General features: G+C 34.3%; 2 protein-coding genes and 1 long non-coding RNA gene across 3 annotated transcripts; 1 reads left to right on the top strand and 2 right to left on the bottom strand.

The window, feature by feature from the left end:
* Positions 1 to 469: 469 nt before the first annotated feature.
* On the bottom strand, positions 470 to 3,414 carry LOC129284472 (methionine gamma-lyase-like). Its single transcript, XM_054919964.1, has 2 exons — positions 2,593 to 3,414; positions 470 to 1,214 (listed from the first exon to the last, which is right to left on the bottom strand). Exons 1-2 carry the CDS (start codon positions 3,383 to 3,385, stop codon positions 637 to 639), a joined length of 1,371 nt encoding a protein of 456 aa, XP_054775939.1. The 5' UTR covers positions 3,386 to 3,414; the 3' UTR covers positions 470 to 636.
* Positions 3,415 to 3,717: 303 nt separating this feature from the next.
* Positions 3,718 to 6,000, top strand: LOC129321407 (uncharacterized). The gene is made up of 2 exons (XR_008595992.1): positions 3,718 to 4,218; positions 5,784 to 6,000. It is a non-coding gene; the product is annotated as an uncharacterized LOC129321407 (long non-coding RNA).
* A 9,357-nt stretch (positions 6,001 to 15,357) lies between these two features.
* Positions 15,358 to 17,901, bottom strand: LOC129322054 (uncharacterized). The gene is made up of 3 exons (XM_054968084.1): positions 16,833 to 17,901; positions 15,841 to 16,751; positions 15,358 to 15,756 (listed from the first exon to the last, which is right to left on the bottom strand). Exons 1-3 carry the CDS (start codon positions 17,899 to 17,901, stop codon positions 15,358 to 15,360), a joined length of 2,379 nt encoding a protein of 792 aa, XP_054824059.1.
* Between the last annotated feature and the right edge of the window lie 3,122 nt (positions 17,902 to 21,023).

The following is a 21,023-nucleotide window of genomic DNA, read 5'->3' as shown; positions in this document are numbered from 1 at the left end:
CTAACCTAACTATTGAATTGTGAATCAATGCCTTAACATGTTTAATGACTGGTTTGGTTTTAATAAATCACTAGACTTTGCTGGGTAACTGTCGTATGGTTGATTTGTTTGTCTGGGGTTTTTTTTTTTTTTTAAACGAGGGTGAAATACCCAAAGGTGTGCATAGTAGGAAACCAAGATAATGTTTAATGAGCAAGTCCTCTAAATCAGCAACGTTTACAAAGCACCAAATTTGTCAGCCACAGCATCGCATGCACAACAGACGCAATAGACGTACAACCACTCCTTCCTCAACAAGACATTTGTGTCGTCTTTGTCTGGTCGGGATATTACGTGTCGTTTGTTCTTTTTTTGTGTTTTCACTTTGTCCAGTGTTTTCCTCAACCTAATCATCACTATTCCTTGTTACAGTTTTTTTTTAATAAGTTATTAAGTTTTTTTTCCCTATGAATTTAAAGAGGGAAAAAAATAGTATAACTGGGAAATGAAGAGCAAAACGGTGCGTTCCATTGATGGGTTGTATGGTGCTCAACAGACGCTAAGCACCGATACTGAGCCCTTATGCTATGAGGTGTTATCATCATACCCCTTTATTTTATACACCACAGCGATATGGAAGAAGAAGAAGCAGGAAGCTTAATTCTTGATCAGAAGGCCACGTTCGTGAAGCAGAGAGAGAGCCTTCTCGAGCTGAGACCATCGCTGCTCCAACGTCCCAACGTATCCGACCGACAACCTCACCAGACCCGGCGAGATTCCGGCGAGGCACTGTTCCTCCGAACTCAGCTCACTGCTGGTGCTGCTTCCAGAGCAGGACATGAGGGTCTCGTAGTAGCCCAAGCTAACGGCCATGAAGCCGAACTGCGCGTGGTTCTGGAGGATGTTCATGAAGCGGTTGGCCCTCTCCTCTGTTTCCATGTCGACGCAGAGAAGTCCGCCATAGCCATAGCCCGTGTTAGCCATGGACTTGAGAAGATGATGCTGCGGATGATCTTGGAGGCCTGGGTAGATGACCCTCAAGCCGAGCTTCTTGAGTCTGGTAGCGAAAGCGAGTGCTCGGGCGCAGTGCTCCTTCATTCGGAGGCCAAGGTGTGGGATTCTCTCAGACAGCTCGAAAGCCACCTTGGCGTTCATGGTTGGACCCAGCAGCATCAGAGCCCCTTGGTGAAGATCCATCATCGAATTCACCAGCCATGCCGGTCCACACACTGCTCCTGCACCAATACCACGCCGTCATGGCATAACTCTAAACATGCACCTCCAAACATATATGTGGTTCGAGCCTTGATTTTTTTTTTTTTTTTAAAGAAAGTTGTTGTAAATGTCATTAAGATACCTTGTCGTTGATATAACTTTCTAGCAGTTTCTAGTCTTATAGGGATCAACATGGACCGGTATATTTCTTTTTTCCATGTACGTATACATGCACTTTACTTGTACAAATTAAAGGGAAGAAATTCTTTGAAGTTGACATACATAATTTTTTAAAAAATATTTTTAAAATATTTTCTGCATTTTGTTTTTTTATAGAACATAGAATTTTCTCTCTTTTTTTTAGAAAAAGAAAGCTTCATGAAATTCACGTCTCAACTTTAAATGATCCGTCACCTTTATAAAAATAACCGTTTTGAATTAAAATAAGAAAAGAAATGGTCTCCCAACTCATGGGTAAAAAGGTTAGTAATTAAAATTTGTAGTGTGAATGTAACATGATGCCGGAAAGACCAAAATTGTCTATTCATTAAGGAGAGTCAATGTCAACGTGAGTGGAATAAACTAGGGAAAATTATGCTAAAGGACAGATTTAAAGATTAATTATTTAGAAGGACCTTAAGTTTCCGAAATTATTTTAAAAGACCTTTCAACTTCTCAGCTTAAAAAATAGGAAAATAATTTGCACTAAAGTGCTACAGTCATTTTAAAAACAAAATTTTGCCTTCCCTTCCTTCTAGTGTTCGTAATGTTTTTTATGGCAGAAACAAGGAAGATGCAAGAAGGGCGAAATGTTTCAGTGCTCATGTGTGATGAGAGCCAAAAATATGACCGTGTATATTAAATTTGAATGGTTTCTATTTAATTTTTTATTTTTGTAGTTTTTTAAAAAATATTTCAGTTGATATAAATTTAAAATAAAAACAATCATCCAACTAACACTTTTTAAAAAAAAAATGAAAGTATTAACTACAAACTATATAGATTTAAGATTTTAAATTCGAATCATTTGTATCGTCCAAATCTCTTAAGCACCAAAATAACAGATTTTTTTTTTTTGCGTAATATTTTTTATTTTTTACTTAAAAAAATAAGGGAGAATCAAGTCCAAAGATAACTCAATAAATTTATTCCAAATATGGAATGGATGGAAATATGGACTTCTTTTTCCTTAAATTTTGTTATTAATTCTTATCTGTAAATAAGTTTTTTTTAATAATCCTTGTATGTTATGTGCTCCTGCATAATTAATTTGGGAAACTGATCCTTACGCATAATTTTTCCAATAGACTATGCACAAAAAGTACAAAACAAAAATAATAAAAAGGAAAAATGGAGAGTTTGGTAAGTGGCAGAAACAGAGAAGGATATAGGACATGCCTGCGATTATGTCGGCCCCACCGCTGATGAACTTGGTGATACTGTGGATCACCACGTCGGCTCCAAGGCGAGCTGGTGAAAGCACCATGGGAGTGAATGTGTTGTCCACCACCACTCTCACTCCCTTGTCGTGAGCCTTCCTGCTAAGCTCCGGTATGTTCGCCACCGTCAGCGTCGGATTCGATATGGCCTCAAAGAACAACACTTTGGTCTTGCCCTCCACCATGGCATTCTCCACGGCCGATAGATCGCTGATGTCCACCATGGTCGTCGTGATGTTGCATGCCCTGGGAAGAAAGTGGGTCAACAGGGCGTGGCTTCCGCCGTACAAGACGTTGGAAGCCACTATGTGGCCGCCGCTGCCGCAAAGCTGCAACAGCACCGACGACACCGCCGCCATACCACTGGCAGTGCAATAGGCAGCCTCGGTGCCCTCAAGGGCGGCCATCTGTCGGCCCAGCTTCAAGACGGTAGGATTAAAGTGGCGGCTGTAGATGAAGAAGTCACGATCGGGACCGAGCTCGCCGGTGAACATGCGGCGCATGGTCTCGGGCTCCATGACAGTGAACGTCGCGGAGGCCTCGATGGACATGTTCACCCCGCCGTGCTCTCCGAACTCATGGCGAGCGCTTGCTAAAGCGGCGGCCGGGTCCCAATCCCACGGAGCCGCCGCCTTGCCTGATTTCTTCTGGAAGATCGCATGCCGATCATCCCTCTCCTCCACGGCCCCGCCGCTGCCCTTGCTTATGGCGCCACCAGCAACCAAGAAGCTCGGGCTTCGTGTGTCTGCCATGGATGTCCTTTTCCTGACAATGTTTTCAAATTTGGATTGGATTGAGAACTGAGGAATGGAGGGTGCGATACAATATATATAGTTAATGATAATTATTTATTATCCTCCGTACATTTTTATATAATATTATATTTCTATATTTATTATAGAATATTTTGTATACGACAGCTGTAAATTATTATTTTTGACTATATATATATATATATATATTAATAGACAGTATTCTGGATATGTTGTCAAATGAGCCACACTTTCAATATTTTATTAAGTCTGTTTTGACATCAGAGTCATTTTGTTAGAGATGACAACATCTCCTGTGGCATCTCCACTGGTGAAACCTTATTAAACCCTAACCCTATTCCCTCTATCACATCTATCACTAACCCTCTCTCTTCTAATGTCACATACTCACATCTCAAACTTTGAACCCACCTACAAAGCTTTTCACGAACTCCAATGTCTCAATTCCGCTTTCTTCGATTGCTATTGTAGATTCACATGTCCCTTTTACTTTTGTCCCCAAGTCTTTCTTTCCATACGGTATGTCGTCCTCGCTCCTCTCCCCTAAGTCCTATTTCTCCTTTATCCTCCCCATCCTGCGTTCTGTTTTTGATCGCCTCTTCTCATGTCATGATGTCCCATACCTCAACCTTCTTCATCTCGTCTGCAACCCAATTTTTCCTTCTTCTCCTCCTCACTTATCTCCTTTGATCATCTCATCCTAGCCACAGTTCACCGGATCTCGCTTCAATTCCTTTGGATCTAGTAGCTCTTTCACCACAACACTATTCGTGGATGCTAAACCAATCCCATTGCTCAATTCTTTAAATCAGGTGAGCTCAGTCAAGTTGGATTGAAATAACTATCTCATATAGCAATCAATGATTCTTCCTATTGTTTGTAGGCATCGCCTTGAAGGTTATCTTCTTAGTACCAATGTGCTCCTTTTAGAGTATATCTTAGATATTGCAGGCAATGTTCTTTCGAATCTAGCCTCTGACAAATGGCATGCCACTTACTAGATCCTCTTGGGATGGCTCCTCAGTAAGCTAATTGTGGACATTACTTCCTAAATGACCCATTATTGGTTGACAGCTGCTTTGTGGAAGGGGCTAGGTGAAATATTTAGTCAAAGTCACTACTCGATTTGGAGTTACTATTTTGAAAAGGAAATTGTAGTTGACCCATGAAAGGTCTCTCAAAATAGAAGAATACTTAAACAAGATGAAATCTATTTTAGACAATCTCACTCTTGTTAGTGCCCCTGTTCCTCTTAGTGATCTTATTACTCAAATTTTATCTGATCTTGATTCTGAATATACACCCATAGTGGTTCAGTTATTTGAAAAAGAAGATATGTCTTGGGTAGATTTATAATCACCTTTTAGGTTCAAGTGGAGCAACTCAATGCTATGTCTCATCAAACTATTCCATCTATTTTTGCTAATCTCTCTGTGAGATAAAATGTGTAGGATAAACATTCTAGCTGGCGCGGTTGACAAGGTCATGGTTTTAGATGTAGAGGCAAAGGATGCCATAGTTATGGAGGGTAGTCCAATAGTACCCTAAATGGTGAACCCTGTCAACTATGCCACAAATTTGGACATGTTCTTGCTTACTATTATAAATGCTACAACAAGAATTACATGGGACCTCTGTTTGGTAAAAATGAAATCATATTTGCTTATATTGCTACTCTTACAACAGTCAATGACGCAACATGGTATCTTGATAGTGGGGCAACCCACCATGTGACTGATGATCTAGAAAATATTGACACTAGTAACATCACTCCAGGTATTTCAAGTCTTATTGTTAGTAATGGTAGGCCTTTAGATGTTATAAATTATGGAAATTCTATTCTAACTTGTGATGACCTAACTAGATCTTTGAAAGTGAATGAAGTTTTAGTTGTGCCCAAAACCACTAAGAATTTGACCAAGGCTTTTAAGCTCACAAATGATAATTCCAAAGTTTTTGCTGAAATTCACTCAAACTATACAATGTTGGAGAGTGATGCTCCTTAACATCAGTGATGGAGTATTGAAGTAATGACACCTCAATTTATGTGCGATTGGAGAAGACTATAATCCAAAAGTAGGATAAGACATCTTTAGCCGGGTGATCCTACCACTAAAGGTGAGCTTGGACCATTGTGAATGTGCACTTTGTCCAAGAGCCTATGGTTTTAGTCAGGATAATATGGAGACTTGGATGGTAGAATGATCATGCTAGTGATAAATGATTTGTATTTATGGAAAAGAGTATGTTTTAATATACGAAAAGTATATTTTGGTGCTTAATAGCTTTACTCCTTTATGGTTGTGCATGTTAATTAATAGTAATGAATTATTCTGTTAGTGAGATGTCTATCTCATGCCATTGTTATATTTTACAGGTGAGGGCTTTGGCAGGGGCAAAGGAAAGGAAGGGACGGCTGAAGAGTGAAGAATATTATTGTATAGCTCTTTCCTTTCCTTGTTTTAGGGTTGTAATAAATATTGCTATAATATAATACCAACTTAGGAACATGACATTGTTTTGTTATCATTTGTATAAGAATATGTGAAGTGTGTGCATCTTGGCCTAAAATTGATGTGGTTGTGATTAAATAAGTATGCTTGGCCCAGATGCAATTATAAGTGATATATTTGAAATGATTTATGCGTCTAAATGACCAAATTGATGTGTGTGTTAAGTTTTATCCATCCCTTTTTGTTATTGTGAATTGGGGGTTTGGTAGTCATTTTAAGTATGAATGCTTATTTGTGTGATCTAATTGGCTTGTTATGTTGTGTGTGGTCCATTTGAGATGGTCAAATGGCATTTCGTAGTGTGCTTTGGACACATTTATAAGTATTTTGAGGTGAAAATGAATCATTTTGAGTTCAAGTGTCTACATTTTTAACAAATGATTATTTGAGTGTGAAACTAGTACTATTAGCTAGATGGCTCGAAGAGCTTCATATAGACACTTAAACCGCTTAAATCAGACGTCAGATGACAAAATGACGTGCTCTAAAAATTTAGATTGCTGTCATGACAGTAGGTGCACGTTGCAGCACATAACAGTTGCGCCATGACGTAAATGCTCACTAAGAAACTTGTCCCTTTGTGCCATCCACCGCGACGGGTGAGGCCTGTGTCGTTGCGGACAGGCCAACTTTTGGAAAAATTCCAAGTTTTATTATCTTATTTTCAAAGGCTTATGGTTTCCATACTTCTATTATTATATTTGATTGATTTTAAACTATAGTTTGAGCTCAAACAATATTTTTTAAAAGAATTTTCTTGGGATCCCATTATTTAAAACTAATTATCTGTTAAACCCTTGGGTTGTGATAATTTTTTTAGAATTTTATCTAATCTTGGTTATCATAATAACGTGTAAAAATATTGTCCTAATAATGTTAAGATGAATATTATACATAATTCTTGACATTGCTTCACATTCATTCCCTTAAATGTTTGCATGAAACTTCAAGATATTCAACTCGTGCATATACTCCTCTACAGTCATAGATCCTTGAGAAAACATTATCAATTTTCTATTCGGCTTTGTGTAATAGTAGTTAGGGACATAAGCCTTTCTCAGGTATCGTTTAAACTTCTCTCACATTTTAATGGACTTTTTTCCAAGTTAGCTTTTTTTGTACTGTAAATCTTGCCATCAATAAACAGCTTGGTTAGTGAAATTTAAAGAAGCAATTTTTACCTTCCTTGACTCAAACAAATCAAGAATTATAAAGATTTGGTCCATCTTTATTTCCTAATCAAGGTATTTTTTTTTAAATTGTTGCTACTCTTGAATGAAGGATATTTTACTTTTTGGTTTGGTAAGTCAATACTACGCTTTGAGGATTTTTTTTCCCTTACGAAAAGGGGGCTCTTCATACTCCTCATCATTATTGAGAGTCTCACGCTTTTTCCCTTTAGAAGAGAAAGTCTTCGGCTTTCCTTATGAAACTTATGATCAAGTCCCAAGCGAAACAATGCAATTGTGTTTTGATAAGTTCTAAAACAGATTTCATATCAATATTAAGGGATTCATTCTTATTATTCATGTTCACAGAAGCACTAGAAACCATATGAGATAAAAATGGATTCTCACACACACAAACTCATGTGTTTACTCTTAAGAAAAATAAAGTCACTCGTGTTTCACTAAAAAAATAATGGCTTTTTCAATGATGAAAAATACACTTGCCTTTCACCACTTACTAAACTCTTTGATATAATCCAATAGTGAAACCAAACACAAATCAAGAAACTAAAAAACAACTAAGCAAACAACTTCTAAATTAAGAAAATTAGAAAATAAGAACAAGATGAAAAGAGGATATTTGTTTGCAAATTTTTGAAATTTTAAAATAAATAAGAAATCAAAATTTTTAAATAAAATCAAGCCGAAAGAGAAAACTACACGTGACAAACAAAATAGAAATAAAAGTCAAAAAGTTAAATACTCAAAGATAAAAAAAATGAAGCCAAATAGAATAAGAGAGTAGAGAATTTGAAAAGTATTATCAAAAATTAAAAATAAGAAAGTGACTAAAGTAGAAGACTTTCTCACCCCCTGAGTTGACTTTTCTCTTTAAGCAATCTCTTAGAGACTTGAAGTTTAAAAATAGCATTTTTCTACAGTCACAATTCACAGTAATATATATATATATATTGTATTTTTTAATTTTCAAAATTTTTTCCTTTTTTTAACACACTAACACTTTTTTTGCCTTTTTTTGCACAAATTTTTATGTTTTTTTTACTAAGCTAATAAAATAAAAACTCACATAAGATGAAAAAGTCACAAAGATGAAGAAGAAAAAAACCAAAAGATAGAAGTAAATAGGGTAAATAAGAAATGATCACAAATAGAAATAACTCAAGATGAAGAAAAAGAAGAAAGGATAAAAATTCGAACCACAACTAGCAAACTAGCAATAAAAACTTTGATGCTAATTTGAAAGAGGAAGCAAAAGCAGAATAGTGCTAGTTTAAGGATAGAACTTTGAAACAATAAAAACACAAGAACATAAAGAAAGGGACAAAATTTATGACAAAAATAAAGAAAGAAATGAAATAAACAACGGGATAATGATCAATGATAAGATCTTTTAAAACGCCTACCTATAAGATCTTAACCTTCGAAAACAGCACAAGAGTTGATCATACTCTTGATCACATCTATTTTTCACATGGGATGCCACCACAAAATACTAAGCCTCATAAGAGTTATGATCTCTAAGATGAATAATTTCATTCAACTTCTCTTTTGTTTACAAGAGGAAGCATGCCTAATATATATAGACTTATAGGAAAGACTATTTTCTAAAATTAAAGCCCTAATTTTTTAATACTAAAAGGAGAAAGAAATAATATAAAATAAAGGAGAAAACATTCAGCTACATGTAGGAGATGTAATCCTAAAATTATGAAATTAAAAATAATATAATTAATCTTAATATTTGACTAGACGCAAAATAAAAAATTATGACTAGTCTTGCTCCTTAAGAAAGGGAGTCAAGTCAAAGGACTATTAAAATAAGAAACAATTAAGGAAACAATTAGGGAATTAGAAAGGACTCAAAATCATGCAACCCTTGACTTCTTCATTAGGATTTCATGCCTTATTACTTGCAAAAGGCTCCACTTGTAATTTTTCTTACACTAGGCCATGGTTTGCACCTCTTGGGCTTGACTCTTCATGGATTTGAATCTTAAACACATTATACACTCCAAGATGCTTTCCTTTGGATTGGAGAGGAGTGCCCCAATGTTCTCCAAACTTTTGGACTTCTTATACAAGACTAAACAAGGCTTGTTTCATAGCTTTAATTTGAGCACTTATCATTGAATCTTCAATATATTGTAAAGGGTCTTTAGACACGTTGGATTAAAAGTATTAAACTCCTTGCTCCTTACTTTGGGCTCTTTTCATACCATCATGCTCATGATTATTATTCTCAAGTTTCATTGCCATTAATATCATGTCGTTTGTGCCATGAGATTTATCAGGGTTATTATCATAGGAAATAGATTCTCTAAGAGTTGAGAAAAAGAAATTAAAAAAATAAATAAAGCCCCAACATTATTATCGAACGGTATTCTTTGGTTTGTGTATATTATAATACCAATTACTTGTATAATATGGACATTTGCCACTTTATTAGTGGCCATTAAAGTCTTGCTTTTGTCGACGCATTGTTCTCGAGCAGATCACAATCGTAAATCACGATTCTGCTCGGGGGACGCTTTTTTCTTGTCTTGGATGTGTTGGTTTCAAGTCAGGCATTAAAAAATGAAAATGTATTGGACAGGTATTGAACTTAGACTTGGATCGTGATATGTTTTAGTTTGTGGGATAATGACGAGAGTTTCTTGAGGGATTGACGGGTTCTTATATTTTATTGCTTGATAATGGTCATGTAGCACTGTAGCCGATGGAAAACTTGGCAGTCGTTTGCTTCGTCTTATCCTTTCCCCTTTTCACCACAGTCGAATTATGTATCGTCATCTTGTATTTTTCCATCAACATAATGCTCTCCAATTCATCACGGCACGTTGGTAGTAACATTGAGTGAGTTTGAATTTGTGTGAGGTAAAATAGAAATGGGCTGCCAATAGTCTTATAATCTAGTATTAGGATAAGACGTTTGCTTCGTCTTATCCCTTCCCAATTTCACCGCAGTCAAATTATGTATCGTCGTCTAGTATTTTTCCATCAACATAATGCTCTCCAATCCATCACGGCACGCTGGTAGTAACATTGAGTGAGTTTGAATTTGTGTTAGGTAAAATAGAAATGGACTGTCTAGTGATATGCATGGCTGTGTGAAGGGATTTTGGGATTTAAGGCAAGATTATCTGAGAGGCCTAATGTATTACTCCCTCAATCCTAATTTATGAGACATTTTTAGAAAAAATTTATTGTCTTAAAATATAAGATATTTTAAAAAGATTAAGGTTTTGTTAAATAAACTTATTTTAATTTTACCCCTCTCTCTATTTAATACTAAAGTGTAGATTTAATGTTATTAAATGAAGAATATTTTTAAAAGTTTATATTTTTATTTTTAAAAAATAAGATTGTTAATTGTATTTAATAAGGTCTATTAATATGTGAGATTTTGTCTAAATGTGTCTTATAATTTAGGACAGAAGGAGTATTATATATATATATATATATCTTCATATTACTTTTCTAGCTTTTTGAACTGCAAAATTAAATATTAAATTTTTATAATCAAGTAATTATAACGTTTCACTTCCAATAAATAATATAACCAATCCACTTAATCTATTTTGTAACATGGTTAATTTTAAATAAAATTTAAGTACATTTAATTTGAAAAAACTTCTTTCAACAGTAGTAATTGTTACTGGTATTGTCAACAATATTTTATAGAAAATAAAAAAAATGACTAATTATATAAGATATATAATTAACATTAATGCTTAACGAGAAAAATAATAACTAATTATATGAGGTATGAGTAGATTTTTCTTTTAGGCCTAAAGTGGCAGCCTAATTGGCCTAATATGAGTCACGACCTTTGTGATATATAAGCTCTCTTATAAGCAAGGAGTCACGGGTTCAACCCTAGCCCCCATTTGCAACCCATGCCATTATATCCCTCTGTACCCTATGCAAGTGGCTAAGGTTTTTAGGGCAATAATAGCAGTGATCATGGGTACTATCCTATTAATTGGAAAAGAATCACCCTGCCTAAAGCCTTTGGTGGATTGGGATTTAAGAAATTAGCCTTGAAAAATCGTGCATGCGGTGCCAAGTTAGCTTGGAACCTCATTAACGGAGCAACAAGGCTTTGGGCTGAATTACTTTCTAAGAAGTATATGTTGAGAGATGAAGATTCTTTGTTAGCTACTAAACCAAGTGATTCAGCTCTCTGGAAATTTATTTGTAATCAAGCGGATATTGTTGAGCAAGGAACCAGGTGGATGATTCGAAATGGTCTAAATGTGAGCTTCTTTAATGATGTTTGGCTATTACAAGATAAAAAAGCCAAAGGAGCTATGCACAAGAACATTGACTGAAGATGAGATGAAGAGTACTGTGGCTGAGTGGGCTTCTAGTAGTTCTTAGGATTTGACACGGTTAACACAAGTACTACCTTCAGAGGTGATTTAACGCCTTATTACAGTGCTACCACCTCTGACCAGTGCAGGACATGATGTTATGATTTAAAATGCTACTTCCAACAGGTGTTTCACAATTAAGAGTGCTTATTTCTTGATTGAGAATAACCCTTCACATATTCACAGCTCTACCTTTAAAGCTATTTGGAATTAGAAAGGTGTTGAACGAATTTGTGTCTTCATGTGGTTGGCCTTTCAAAATAGATTATCAACCAATGAATAGAGAAGTAAGTGGTCTCAAAGCTCCTCTTTGTGTCCCTGGTGCAATTCTTAGTTTAAAAATGTCCTACATATTCTTAAAGATTGCCCTTATGCTCAACGAATGTGGACCCTACTATTAGACCAAAGGTATAATTCAAATTTCTTCTCTGCTTCCGTACCAGAGTGGTTTTCTATTAACTTGAATAGAAAGTTAGGAAACCCTTTAAACCCAAATTGAAATCTGTTGCGGGGTGTTGCTATATGGAAATTATGGATTTAGAGGAATAATTCTTTTTAATCCTAATTTCTATAAACCATGTGGTCCTGGATTAGCTATCCTATGTTCATGGAAGAATTTTGTACAGACTGACTACTCGATTGAAGTGGGGAATGATCTAAGCCCCTGTGTGCCTATAAAATGGGTTAAGCCCCTATATGAGTAGGTGAAATTAAATGTTGATGGTGCCAGGTCATCATTAGACAATAGAGCTAGATGTGGTGGATGTTTAAGGGATGCTTATGGTATTTGGATTGCAGGATTTACATATACACTCGGAATATGTAGTGCTTTAGATGTTGAAACCTGGGAAATTTTTAAAGGTTTACAATTGGCTTGGGCCATGGGATTTAAGAAAGTCATCTTAAAATTTGATGTTGAGACTGTTGTTGATGAATTGAAGGCTGGAAAACTAAGAGTGAACAGCTTATTACTACTTCAGATATGCTTGATGCTTCAAAAGGAATGGGAAGTCTCTATGGATTTTATCTACAGGGAATGAAATGAAGTAGCTGATAGATTAGCTAAAGATGGGCTGTAAAATACTTCCTTTCTTGATATGGTTCCTAATCATCTTAGTAGCTTTGTAGATTCAGAGTGTTTGGGATCTCAATCCCCCCTCCTCATTAATTTAGTTTTCTGTTGGGCTCTGCCCTCTTATGTACCAAAAAAAAAAAGGAATTGGGCTGGGCAAGTTAATTTTTTAAAGAAAAAATTACATATAGGTTCTACGTAGGGAAACTTATTATTAAAAAATCTTATAAGATTCATAAAATATTCTCAAATCTCAAATCATGCGTATTTATAACTTAACTAAGGCATTTATAAATGGACAATAATTATTTATAACTTGTTATTACAAGTTGTAAATGGCTATTGTTCAATTATAAATGCATTTAGTCAAGTTATAAATGTGTATAATTTGATATTTGAGAGTATTTTATAAATTTTATGAGATCTTTTAATAATAAATTTTTTTATGTGAGATCTAAATGTACTTTTTTTCTTCTTTTATTACCAATGGAGAAAAAGGGCCACAGACTGAGTAGAAAAGGAAGAAGGAATTAACCCATTGTGCCCAAGGTCATAGTCCATGATAGCTAGCATTTCATGCTAGCCAGTTAAAGTTGATTTATAAATACAAATTTGAAAGTATTGATTTAATTAGACTGCAGGTGCAAGTCAGAGTTGCTTTCTTGTATAACATAGTTTAGGGGACATGATTTTCATGAAAGAGAGTTTTTGAGTGACTTTTCTGAAAATCACGTTTAGATTCTTTAACATTGTTTATTAAAAAATAATAAGGTGTTTGGAAAAATTTTTTTCGTAAAAAAAAAAACCTTTTGGGCTTACAAAATTGATTATTCCCAACCCTGATTTCTATCCAAGCAGCGTCAGTCATTCACAAATTCTCTTGCCAGCTTTCTTTCTGTCTAGCTTAATTATAACATTTTTATAATTTTATCGTTAAATTTTTTTAAGTTAACATTCAATATGTAATTACTATATTATTTATTACACTAAAAATCAGTAAAAGCTTTAATTTCATAATATTTTACTTAAATATTTTAACTTGTATTTCTCAATAAAATCGTTTTATTAAAAGGGCGTGAATGTTAAGTTAAAGTCAAAAAATTCATTTATATATATGTATCGAAAAGGATATAATTTTTTAGTCCTAGAACCCTGTTCATAATCATTATGATTTTCTTAAAAAGGACCAAGTCAAGGTAATTAAGTCCTAAGAAGCATCATGCGAGTACATGTATAAAATGTGATACAACATGATACATCACATACAGAAATTTTTAAAATTATGGAATATGACTTCAAGTCTACAATAATGTGCGCGCGCGCTTTATATTTAAATATTTAAGAGATATAAACGAGTAACTTAAGTTTTGAACGAACAATGTAAGATATTTTAAACGATCAGCCAAAATATTAATTTTAAAAAATTATTTGGATAAATATTTTGAATTTAATTATTTCCAAAACTATTCTTATTTTTTGTTTTTAAAGACAAAAAATAAAAACATCTTAAGACTGTTTTCACTTTATTTTTTTTTATTTTCAAAATACATTACATTTGATTATTAGAAATCACATTTAGCTTAACCGATTATTATCACAAATCTCCATCATTAGCCACCAACAACTGTCATTATTAGCTGATTTTTGTAATGCTAAACCTGTTCTTAAATCAACATAATCAAATAGTTAGATAGTCATTTTGTTTTGGTTTGATAAAAAAATTTTAAAATTAGTTTACAAAATAATTTTTTCAAACAAAAAGTGAGAACAAAACCTAACAGGTCATCTAGTATTTCAATTCTACTGTTTTAGGTTTCCCATAGCTTTAGTTTACATTTAATTTTAATCCTTTTGAGTTTTTTCTTATATTTTCTACAATTATATTTAGTTGTTTAGCATATTTCGCGTTTCACTAAGACTAAGACTATGGCCAGCACGCACTTCAATCCCCTTTTCATGGTGTGCCATGACCATCATTTTATTAAAATTCATTTTTCAATTCTTATTTCCTAATCCATTTCTAATTATATTTCTTTCCCTCACATCTTAGAAAAACTATTATCAAATTGAGGATGCTTGGTTCAACAAATCGAATGAATGAACTAGCTTTTCTTTGTAGTTCTGTATATCTCAATTCACATATATATAATAATAATATGATAGAATAAAATAATTCATGCGTACCTGAAGAATTCATGAGTGTTAGAAAAATCTCGATTACCTCGAGTGCAGGCAGGTACACAACCCTCAAGTCCCCAGAGCCTTCAGAGAGTTCAGAGATAATGAAAGTAGAAGAAAATTGATAGGTGCTCAGAATAACTAAAATAAGAATAACTCTATTAGGATGATATAGAACAAGAATCTCGTTCTATATTTCTCTTAATAGCCACGCTCAGGAGAATCTCCAAAGGGTTTAAAAGACTATTTTATTGATAAACTGATATCATAGCTTCTAAGTTGCTAGTCATATTTATAATGCTAAATACAATCTAAAATAATGGATAAAATCTAGATAACTAGATAACTAAATAATATCTCCTATAATCTAAAATAACTAAATAACTAAATAATATCTCCTATAATCTAAAATACTGAATAAAATCTAAATAGATAAACTACTAGATCTAAATAAAATCTAAAGAATAAAATCTGACTAAATAAAATACTAAATCTAAAGAAATATCAAATATTGAGCAAAATAAACAATGAAATCAATCTGAATTTATCTTTTGATGCTTTCTTCTTGGATAAGTCTTCATGGAAATATTATCTGGAATCTTATCATTACCCTCCCCTTGAAAACTTAACTTGTCCTCAAGTTGAAAGGAGGGAAATTGAGTGTGCAAGAGATCGTAGTCCTCCCAAAATTGGGCAACTGTAAGACGGGTGCCCTCACCAGTGCACGTTTAAGGTTGTCAAATGCCTTTTGAGTTAGTTCAGACCATAAGAAGGCATCCTTCTTAGTCAATTCAGTAAGGGGTCGCGCAATAATCCCAAAATCCCTCACAAAAAGCCGGTAATATCCTGCAAGGCCTAAAAACCCACGTAACTCCTTTACATTGTTAGGAATAGGCCATTCTCGTACCGCCTCCACCTTTTCAGTCTCAACTTCAACTCCCTGGGCAGAAATTTGGTGCCCTAAAAAGGAAACTTTTGATTTCCCCATAAAGCATTTTTTCAAATTGACACAAAATGCATTTTCCTGTAGGGTTTGCAAGATGATACGCAAGTGAGCTCGGTACTGTTGAAAAGAGGGACTATATATTAAAATATCATCAAAGAAGACCAGCATAAATTTTCTCAAATAAGGATGAAATAAGTCGTTCATAGCTGCTTGAAAAGTTGCTGGGGCATTGGTTAAGCTGAAAGGCATAACTATGAATTCATAATGCCCTGAATGAGTACGAAATGCTGTTTTGTAAATATCTTCGGGTAGCATCCTGATTTGGTGGTATCCAGAACGTAAATCCAATTTGGAAAAATAGATTACCCCGTGTAATTCATCTAGTAACTCATCAATGTTGGGAATTGGATACTTGTCTGGGATTGTAATGGCATTTAATTTCCGATAGTCAACACAGAATCGCCACGAACCATCTTTCTTTGCGACCAATAAAACTGGACTGGCAAATGGACTTGAGCTAGGCTGAATAAACCCCTTTTTAAGTAACTCTTCAACTTGCTTTTCAATCTCGGCCTTTTGATAATATGGATACCTGTAGGGTCGTAAATTGGGAGGGTTGGCCCCTGGCAGTAGGGGAATGGCATGTGAGTGATTTCTAAAGGGTGGTAAGTTTGAAGGTCCTTCAAATACAGATGGAAATTCTGCAAATAAAGATTCTGGATTGAAACATTGAAGAGGTGTAGAGTTAGCGGAAGCTTCTATTTGTTGCATTGAATTAAATTGAGCACCACTAGTAGCATTAGGGACTCCCTGTAATTTATACCGCTTGCCATTCAACCAAAAAATCATAAAAAGTTCATTCCAGTTGGCTTGCACCGTATTCAGAGATGCTAGCCACTTAATGCCCAGCACCAGATCAGCTCCTCCCAAGGAAAAAGGGAAAAAATCTTCCTTAATAGTCAGTTCTGTGAGCTTAACTCTCACATCTTTGCATACTCGATTGCACCGTACAATACTGCTATCCCCAATTTGGACTCCAAATGCAGAAATATAATGAGTAGGAAGACGCAGTTCTTATACCAATGAGTCTGATATAAAATTATGAGTAGACCCACTGTCTACTAATAATAGCACTTCTCTTGTAAGCAACGTGCCTTTAAGTTTCATAGCTGACCCTGTGTTGCTACCCAGTATAGCATTTAATGAAATTTCTGCCCCTTCTGTCCTTATTTCCTCGGGTTCACCATCTTCAAGAGGAAGGGCAACCTCATCGCCTTCCTCTGTAATCTCCATGAGGGAGAAGGATCCCCGGCAGCGGTGCCCAGGCCGAAAGAGGTCACCACATCGGAAGCACAGCCCCTTGTCTCTCCTGCGTTGGTGTTCGAAATCCATGGAGGAGTTTTTGGTCGACACTACGCTGGCTGATTTGGGTCCCGATGGCGTTGATGCCCTCTGCGAAGACGTCGAGAAGGTAACTTCAGTGTATTTCGGGTCACGTGCCCCAGGTGTGCTCGGGTTAGGATAGCGGGTTTGGGTCTGGATCAAGCTGGGTCTTGTCTTGGTAAGCTGCGTTTTGCTTTCGATCTCCAAAGCCAGACTTACTGCTCTGTAAACTGATCGTGGTTTATGGATTCTGACATCTGATCGTAATTCTTCTTTTAACCCATTCAGAAAAACGCCGAGCAAGCAGTGCTCCGGCCAATTCTTGACTCTCGACGATCGTTTGGCGAACTCTGTGCGATATTCCTGAACTGAACCTTCTTGCCTAATGCTGCAAAGAAATTCATCCGGATTTTGGTATTCAAGTGGTCCCAAATTCTCTTGGAATGCTGTCACGAGCTCGTCCCAGTAGTTGAGTGTTCGTTCATGACTGATCCATGCGAACAATTCTAGTGCGTCACCCTCCAGTGCCAGTGAGGCTACGTCCACCTTCTCTTCTTCAGGTGTGTTGTAATACTTAAAGTACTTCTCAGCCTTTAAGATCCATCCCCGTGGATCACCTCCACTAAACTTTGGGAATTCAATTTTGGTGCGATGAAATCTGGTGCGCCTGCGATTTTCTTGCTCGTCTTCGCTCTCTTCATCTTCATAATAGTGCCTGCGGCGTGCTTCTCCAGGTTTCTTGTTTTTATTGATTGCTGAGGCTTCGAGTGCTTCTACCTTCTCTTTTAATAAATCAAGAGTTTCGAGTTGCTGCGCGATTTTGGCCAAATGATCTGACATAAGTGAATTTGAATTTTCTGGGTCATTGTTGGACGAATTGTTAGAAGGGTTGGTTTCTTGGCCAGTACGTGTGGTAACTATGGCTCTGATGCCAAATTGATAGGTGCTCAGAATAACTAAAATAAGAATAACTCTATTAGGATGATATAGAACAAGAATCTCGTTCTATATTTCTCTTAATAGCCACGCTCAGGAGAATCTCCAAAGGGTTTAAAAGACTATTTTATTGATAAACTGATATCATAGCTTCTAAGTTGCTAGTCATATTTATAATGCTAAATACAATCTAAAATAATGGATAAAATCTAGATAACTAGATAACTAAATAATATCTCCTATAATCTAAAATAACTAAATAACTAAATAATATCTCCTATAATCTAAAATACTGAATAAAATCTAAATAGATAAACTACTAGATCTAAATAAAATCTAAAGAATAAAATCTGACTAAATAAAATACTAAATCTAAAGAAATATCAAATATTGAGCAAAATAAACAATGAAATCAATCTGAATTTATCTTTTGATGTTTTCTTCTTGGATAAGTCTTCATGGAAATATTATCTGGAATCTTATCAAAAATGAGTCGTGTGTTTGTGGTTACCGACTAATCGTCTTATATAGATCAGATCGGTAACTGCCTTATTAATATAATTAAATAATTATATTATTTATTATCTCTGACTCAGTCAGTTAAGAGATAGGAAATAACTGACGGCTATTGGGTTGTGGGTTGGGCCTCTGCCTATTAGGCTCACTTGTGTGGTCCACCTATTACGGTCCACACAAGATCATAAGGACCAATTTATTGGGCTTATTAATTAATGCTAATTCATAAATAATATTCCAACATTCTTGTGATTTTAAGTTTGAATTCCAAAATAAGCAGCTGCTTTAATAATGTACATATATACATATTGATGATTGTTTTATTTTATTTAAAAGATTGCATAAAATATTTTAATTATGTAATTATATGAGTAATTTATTATAGAATAAAAATTCTGAAGTCTTAATCCTTTCTTGTATTCGAATTCGGCGCGCCTTATCGATGGAATAAAATATTTAAATCAGAATAAGTTATGATTCCCACGGGTCCTATTCTGGAAAACGACTTCTACCGAGTTATGCCGTTTATTGTCGTATTCCAAAAGGGACAAGCACAACCAAAGTAGAAAACAAACCAATAACTTACGAAGAACTAACGTGCTTAATTATCAGATAATGCTATATTAATTAGATGCGATTTGGTTTTTGATGGGACGTGGCAACGTCCAGCTTACATATCTGGAGAATAACAATTAAGTTTTAAAATAATAAATTTAGTAATAATTAAGTTCTTGACTAAATCTTTTAAAAAATGATTTATAAATATTCATTTAAATAATTGCATACGTAAATGTATGTTTTATAATTGTAATTCTTGAATTTTTAATGATTTAAATATTTATTTTCATTTTTTAAGGAACCTAACTAAAATTAAATTGATATCACAGGTAAAAATTACTTTAATTTGTAAAGATTTAGCTCATAATTTATAAGATTATGGAATCAAATACAGCCATTGATATGAAGACTTTATTGGTGGTGGTGTTTGTGACTATCTCTTTAAATGTTCTTTGAACTTAAATGTATGTCATGGATTTAATAAGTGTCCAAAACTTAATTCACCTAACTTTTTTTAATAGAAAAATTAAATTGATATTCTTGAACCTAACTTTCTTTTTTCTTTTCTATGCAGACAAATTGTTAAATATAATCAAATGAGAAAAGAATTTGCTATATCTTATATGTATGTATGTGTATATTTTTTTTTTTTTTGAGATAGTTTGGTAAATTCAAATTCTAACTTAATTCGCTTGAAAGATTCTAGTTTTGATGAAGGATTATCCAAGTTGGTGGTCCCTTTTAACAAATTTGTTTCTCCTTTAGTCCTTCTAAACAATTTTCCATTCTATAAATTAATTAATAAAGTCTCTATTTGATTAGGGCGAGATGTCTGATGGATTCTCTGCTTAATCTTTGAAAATAAAAATATACGGATAATAATATTAAAATAAATTCTTCAGTTAATTAAATTTAAAAATTTAGTGCTGACGTTAAAATGAAAAACAAGTGACATAATTAAAAAGTATATAAAGAATACAGAGCTTTAGAGGGGCCACAAGGAATCTCATCTTTTAAATTTTTTTTTCTGTAAAATTTAAATTTAAAACCCATCCAGCTTTAAAAAAAAAAAAAAACACTAAATGACATACTTAAACATGTAGACCCGTTATCGGACACCTAAAACTAAATGATTCAAATAAGACATCTTAGGGAATTTTCGCCCATAGCCTTATTTGCAACAAAATTCAAAGTAAATAGATAAACTAGGCTTCCCTCTCACTAATTAAAAGTTTGGCCCATTTCATAATGGAAAAGAATGAAAATAACCCAGAGGATTCTAAGTAGATTTTAGTTGGAAGAGCCATCAAGTCACTCCTTTTGCAAATTCTTAGCTTGCCACTTTAATTAGTTCAATAAGAACCTTCACATGTCATGTTCATCTTGTAACATACTTCTTTTATTTTTATTTATAAAAAAAACTATCACTTTTTACTTATTTTTTATATAAATAAAATAAATATTTATTACATATTTTTTAAATCATTTTTTATAATTTACATTAATAAAAAATAATTAATACATACTTATATTAATTAATATAAAACATTTTAGTCTAGTTTTTTTATCTTTAAATATAATTATTATAATTAATCAACTTCTTAAATTGTGACGTACATTTTTCTTTTCCTTATATATATAGAACGGAGGGTGTAGTATCTTGAGGCCACCAGACGCACTTGAAAAGCCGTCTCTCTAAATGAATATAGCGTCTCAATAAAGGATATCTCTGAGATGCCCACAGAATCAGAACAACAAAGCTTCCCAATACGTTTTTTTCAATCATATAGCAAGTTTTTTCCCCTGTGATTGGTTTTTGCATTTTTGTTTTTTAAAAAGTATCCGTTTTAAAATTTGTGCTCTGTTTTTTCCCGAAAAACAGAACAGAGACAAATTCAATTCAGTGGACAAAATAACGCCCCAGCCCCCATCACAATATGCAAATGGAAAAC

Source organism: Prosopis cineraria, unplaced genomic scaffold (genome assembly GCF_029017545.1).
Source record: "Prosopis cineraria cultivar Desert tree isolate PC_DT_omini unplaced genomic scaffold, ASM2901754v1 PC10, whole genome shotgun sequence".
NCBI lineage: Eukaryota > Viridiplantae > Streptophyta > Magnoliopsida > Fabales > Fabaceae > Prosopis > Prosopis cineraria.
The sequence above is the reverse complement of the archived record's forward strand: the minus strand, read 5'-3'. Positions and strand labels throughout refer to the sequence as shown.

What these genes read in the sequence shown, in the direction of transcription:
- LOC129284472 (XM_054919964.1), bottom strand. Translation starts at nt 3,385, where the DNA reads ATGGCAGACACACGAAGCCCGAGCTTCTTGGTTGCTGGTGGCGCCATA. An exon ending in TGGGGCCGACATAATCGCAG is followed by an intron (nt 1,215 to 2,592) that starts GCATGTCCTATA and finishes GTATTGGTGCAG; the next exon opens with GAGCAGTGTGTGGACCGGCA.
- LOC129322054 (XM_054968084.1), bottom strand. Translation starts at nt 17,901, where the DNA reads ATGTCAGATCATTTGGCCAAAATCGCGCAGCAACTCGAAACTCTTGAT. An exon ending in GTCAGCTATGAAACTTAAAG is followed by an intron (nt 16,752 to 16,832) that starts GCACGTTGCTTA and finishes CATTGGTATAAG; the next exon opens with AACTGCGTCTTCCTACTCAT. An exon ending in ATTTGAGAAAATTTATGCTG is followed by an intron (nt 15,757 to 15,840) that starts GTCTTCTTTGAT and finishes CAAACCCTACAG; the next exon opens with GAAAATGCATTTTGTGTCAA.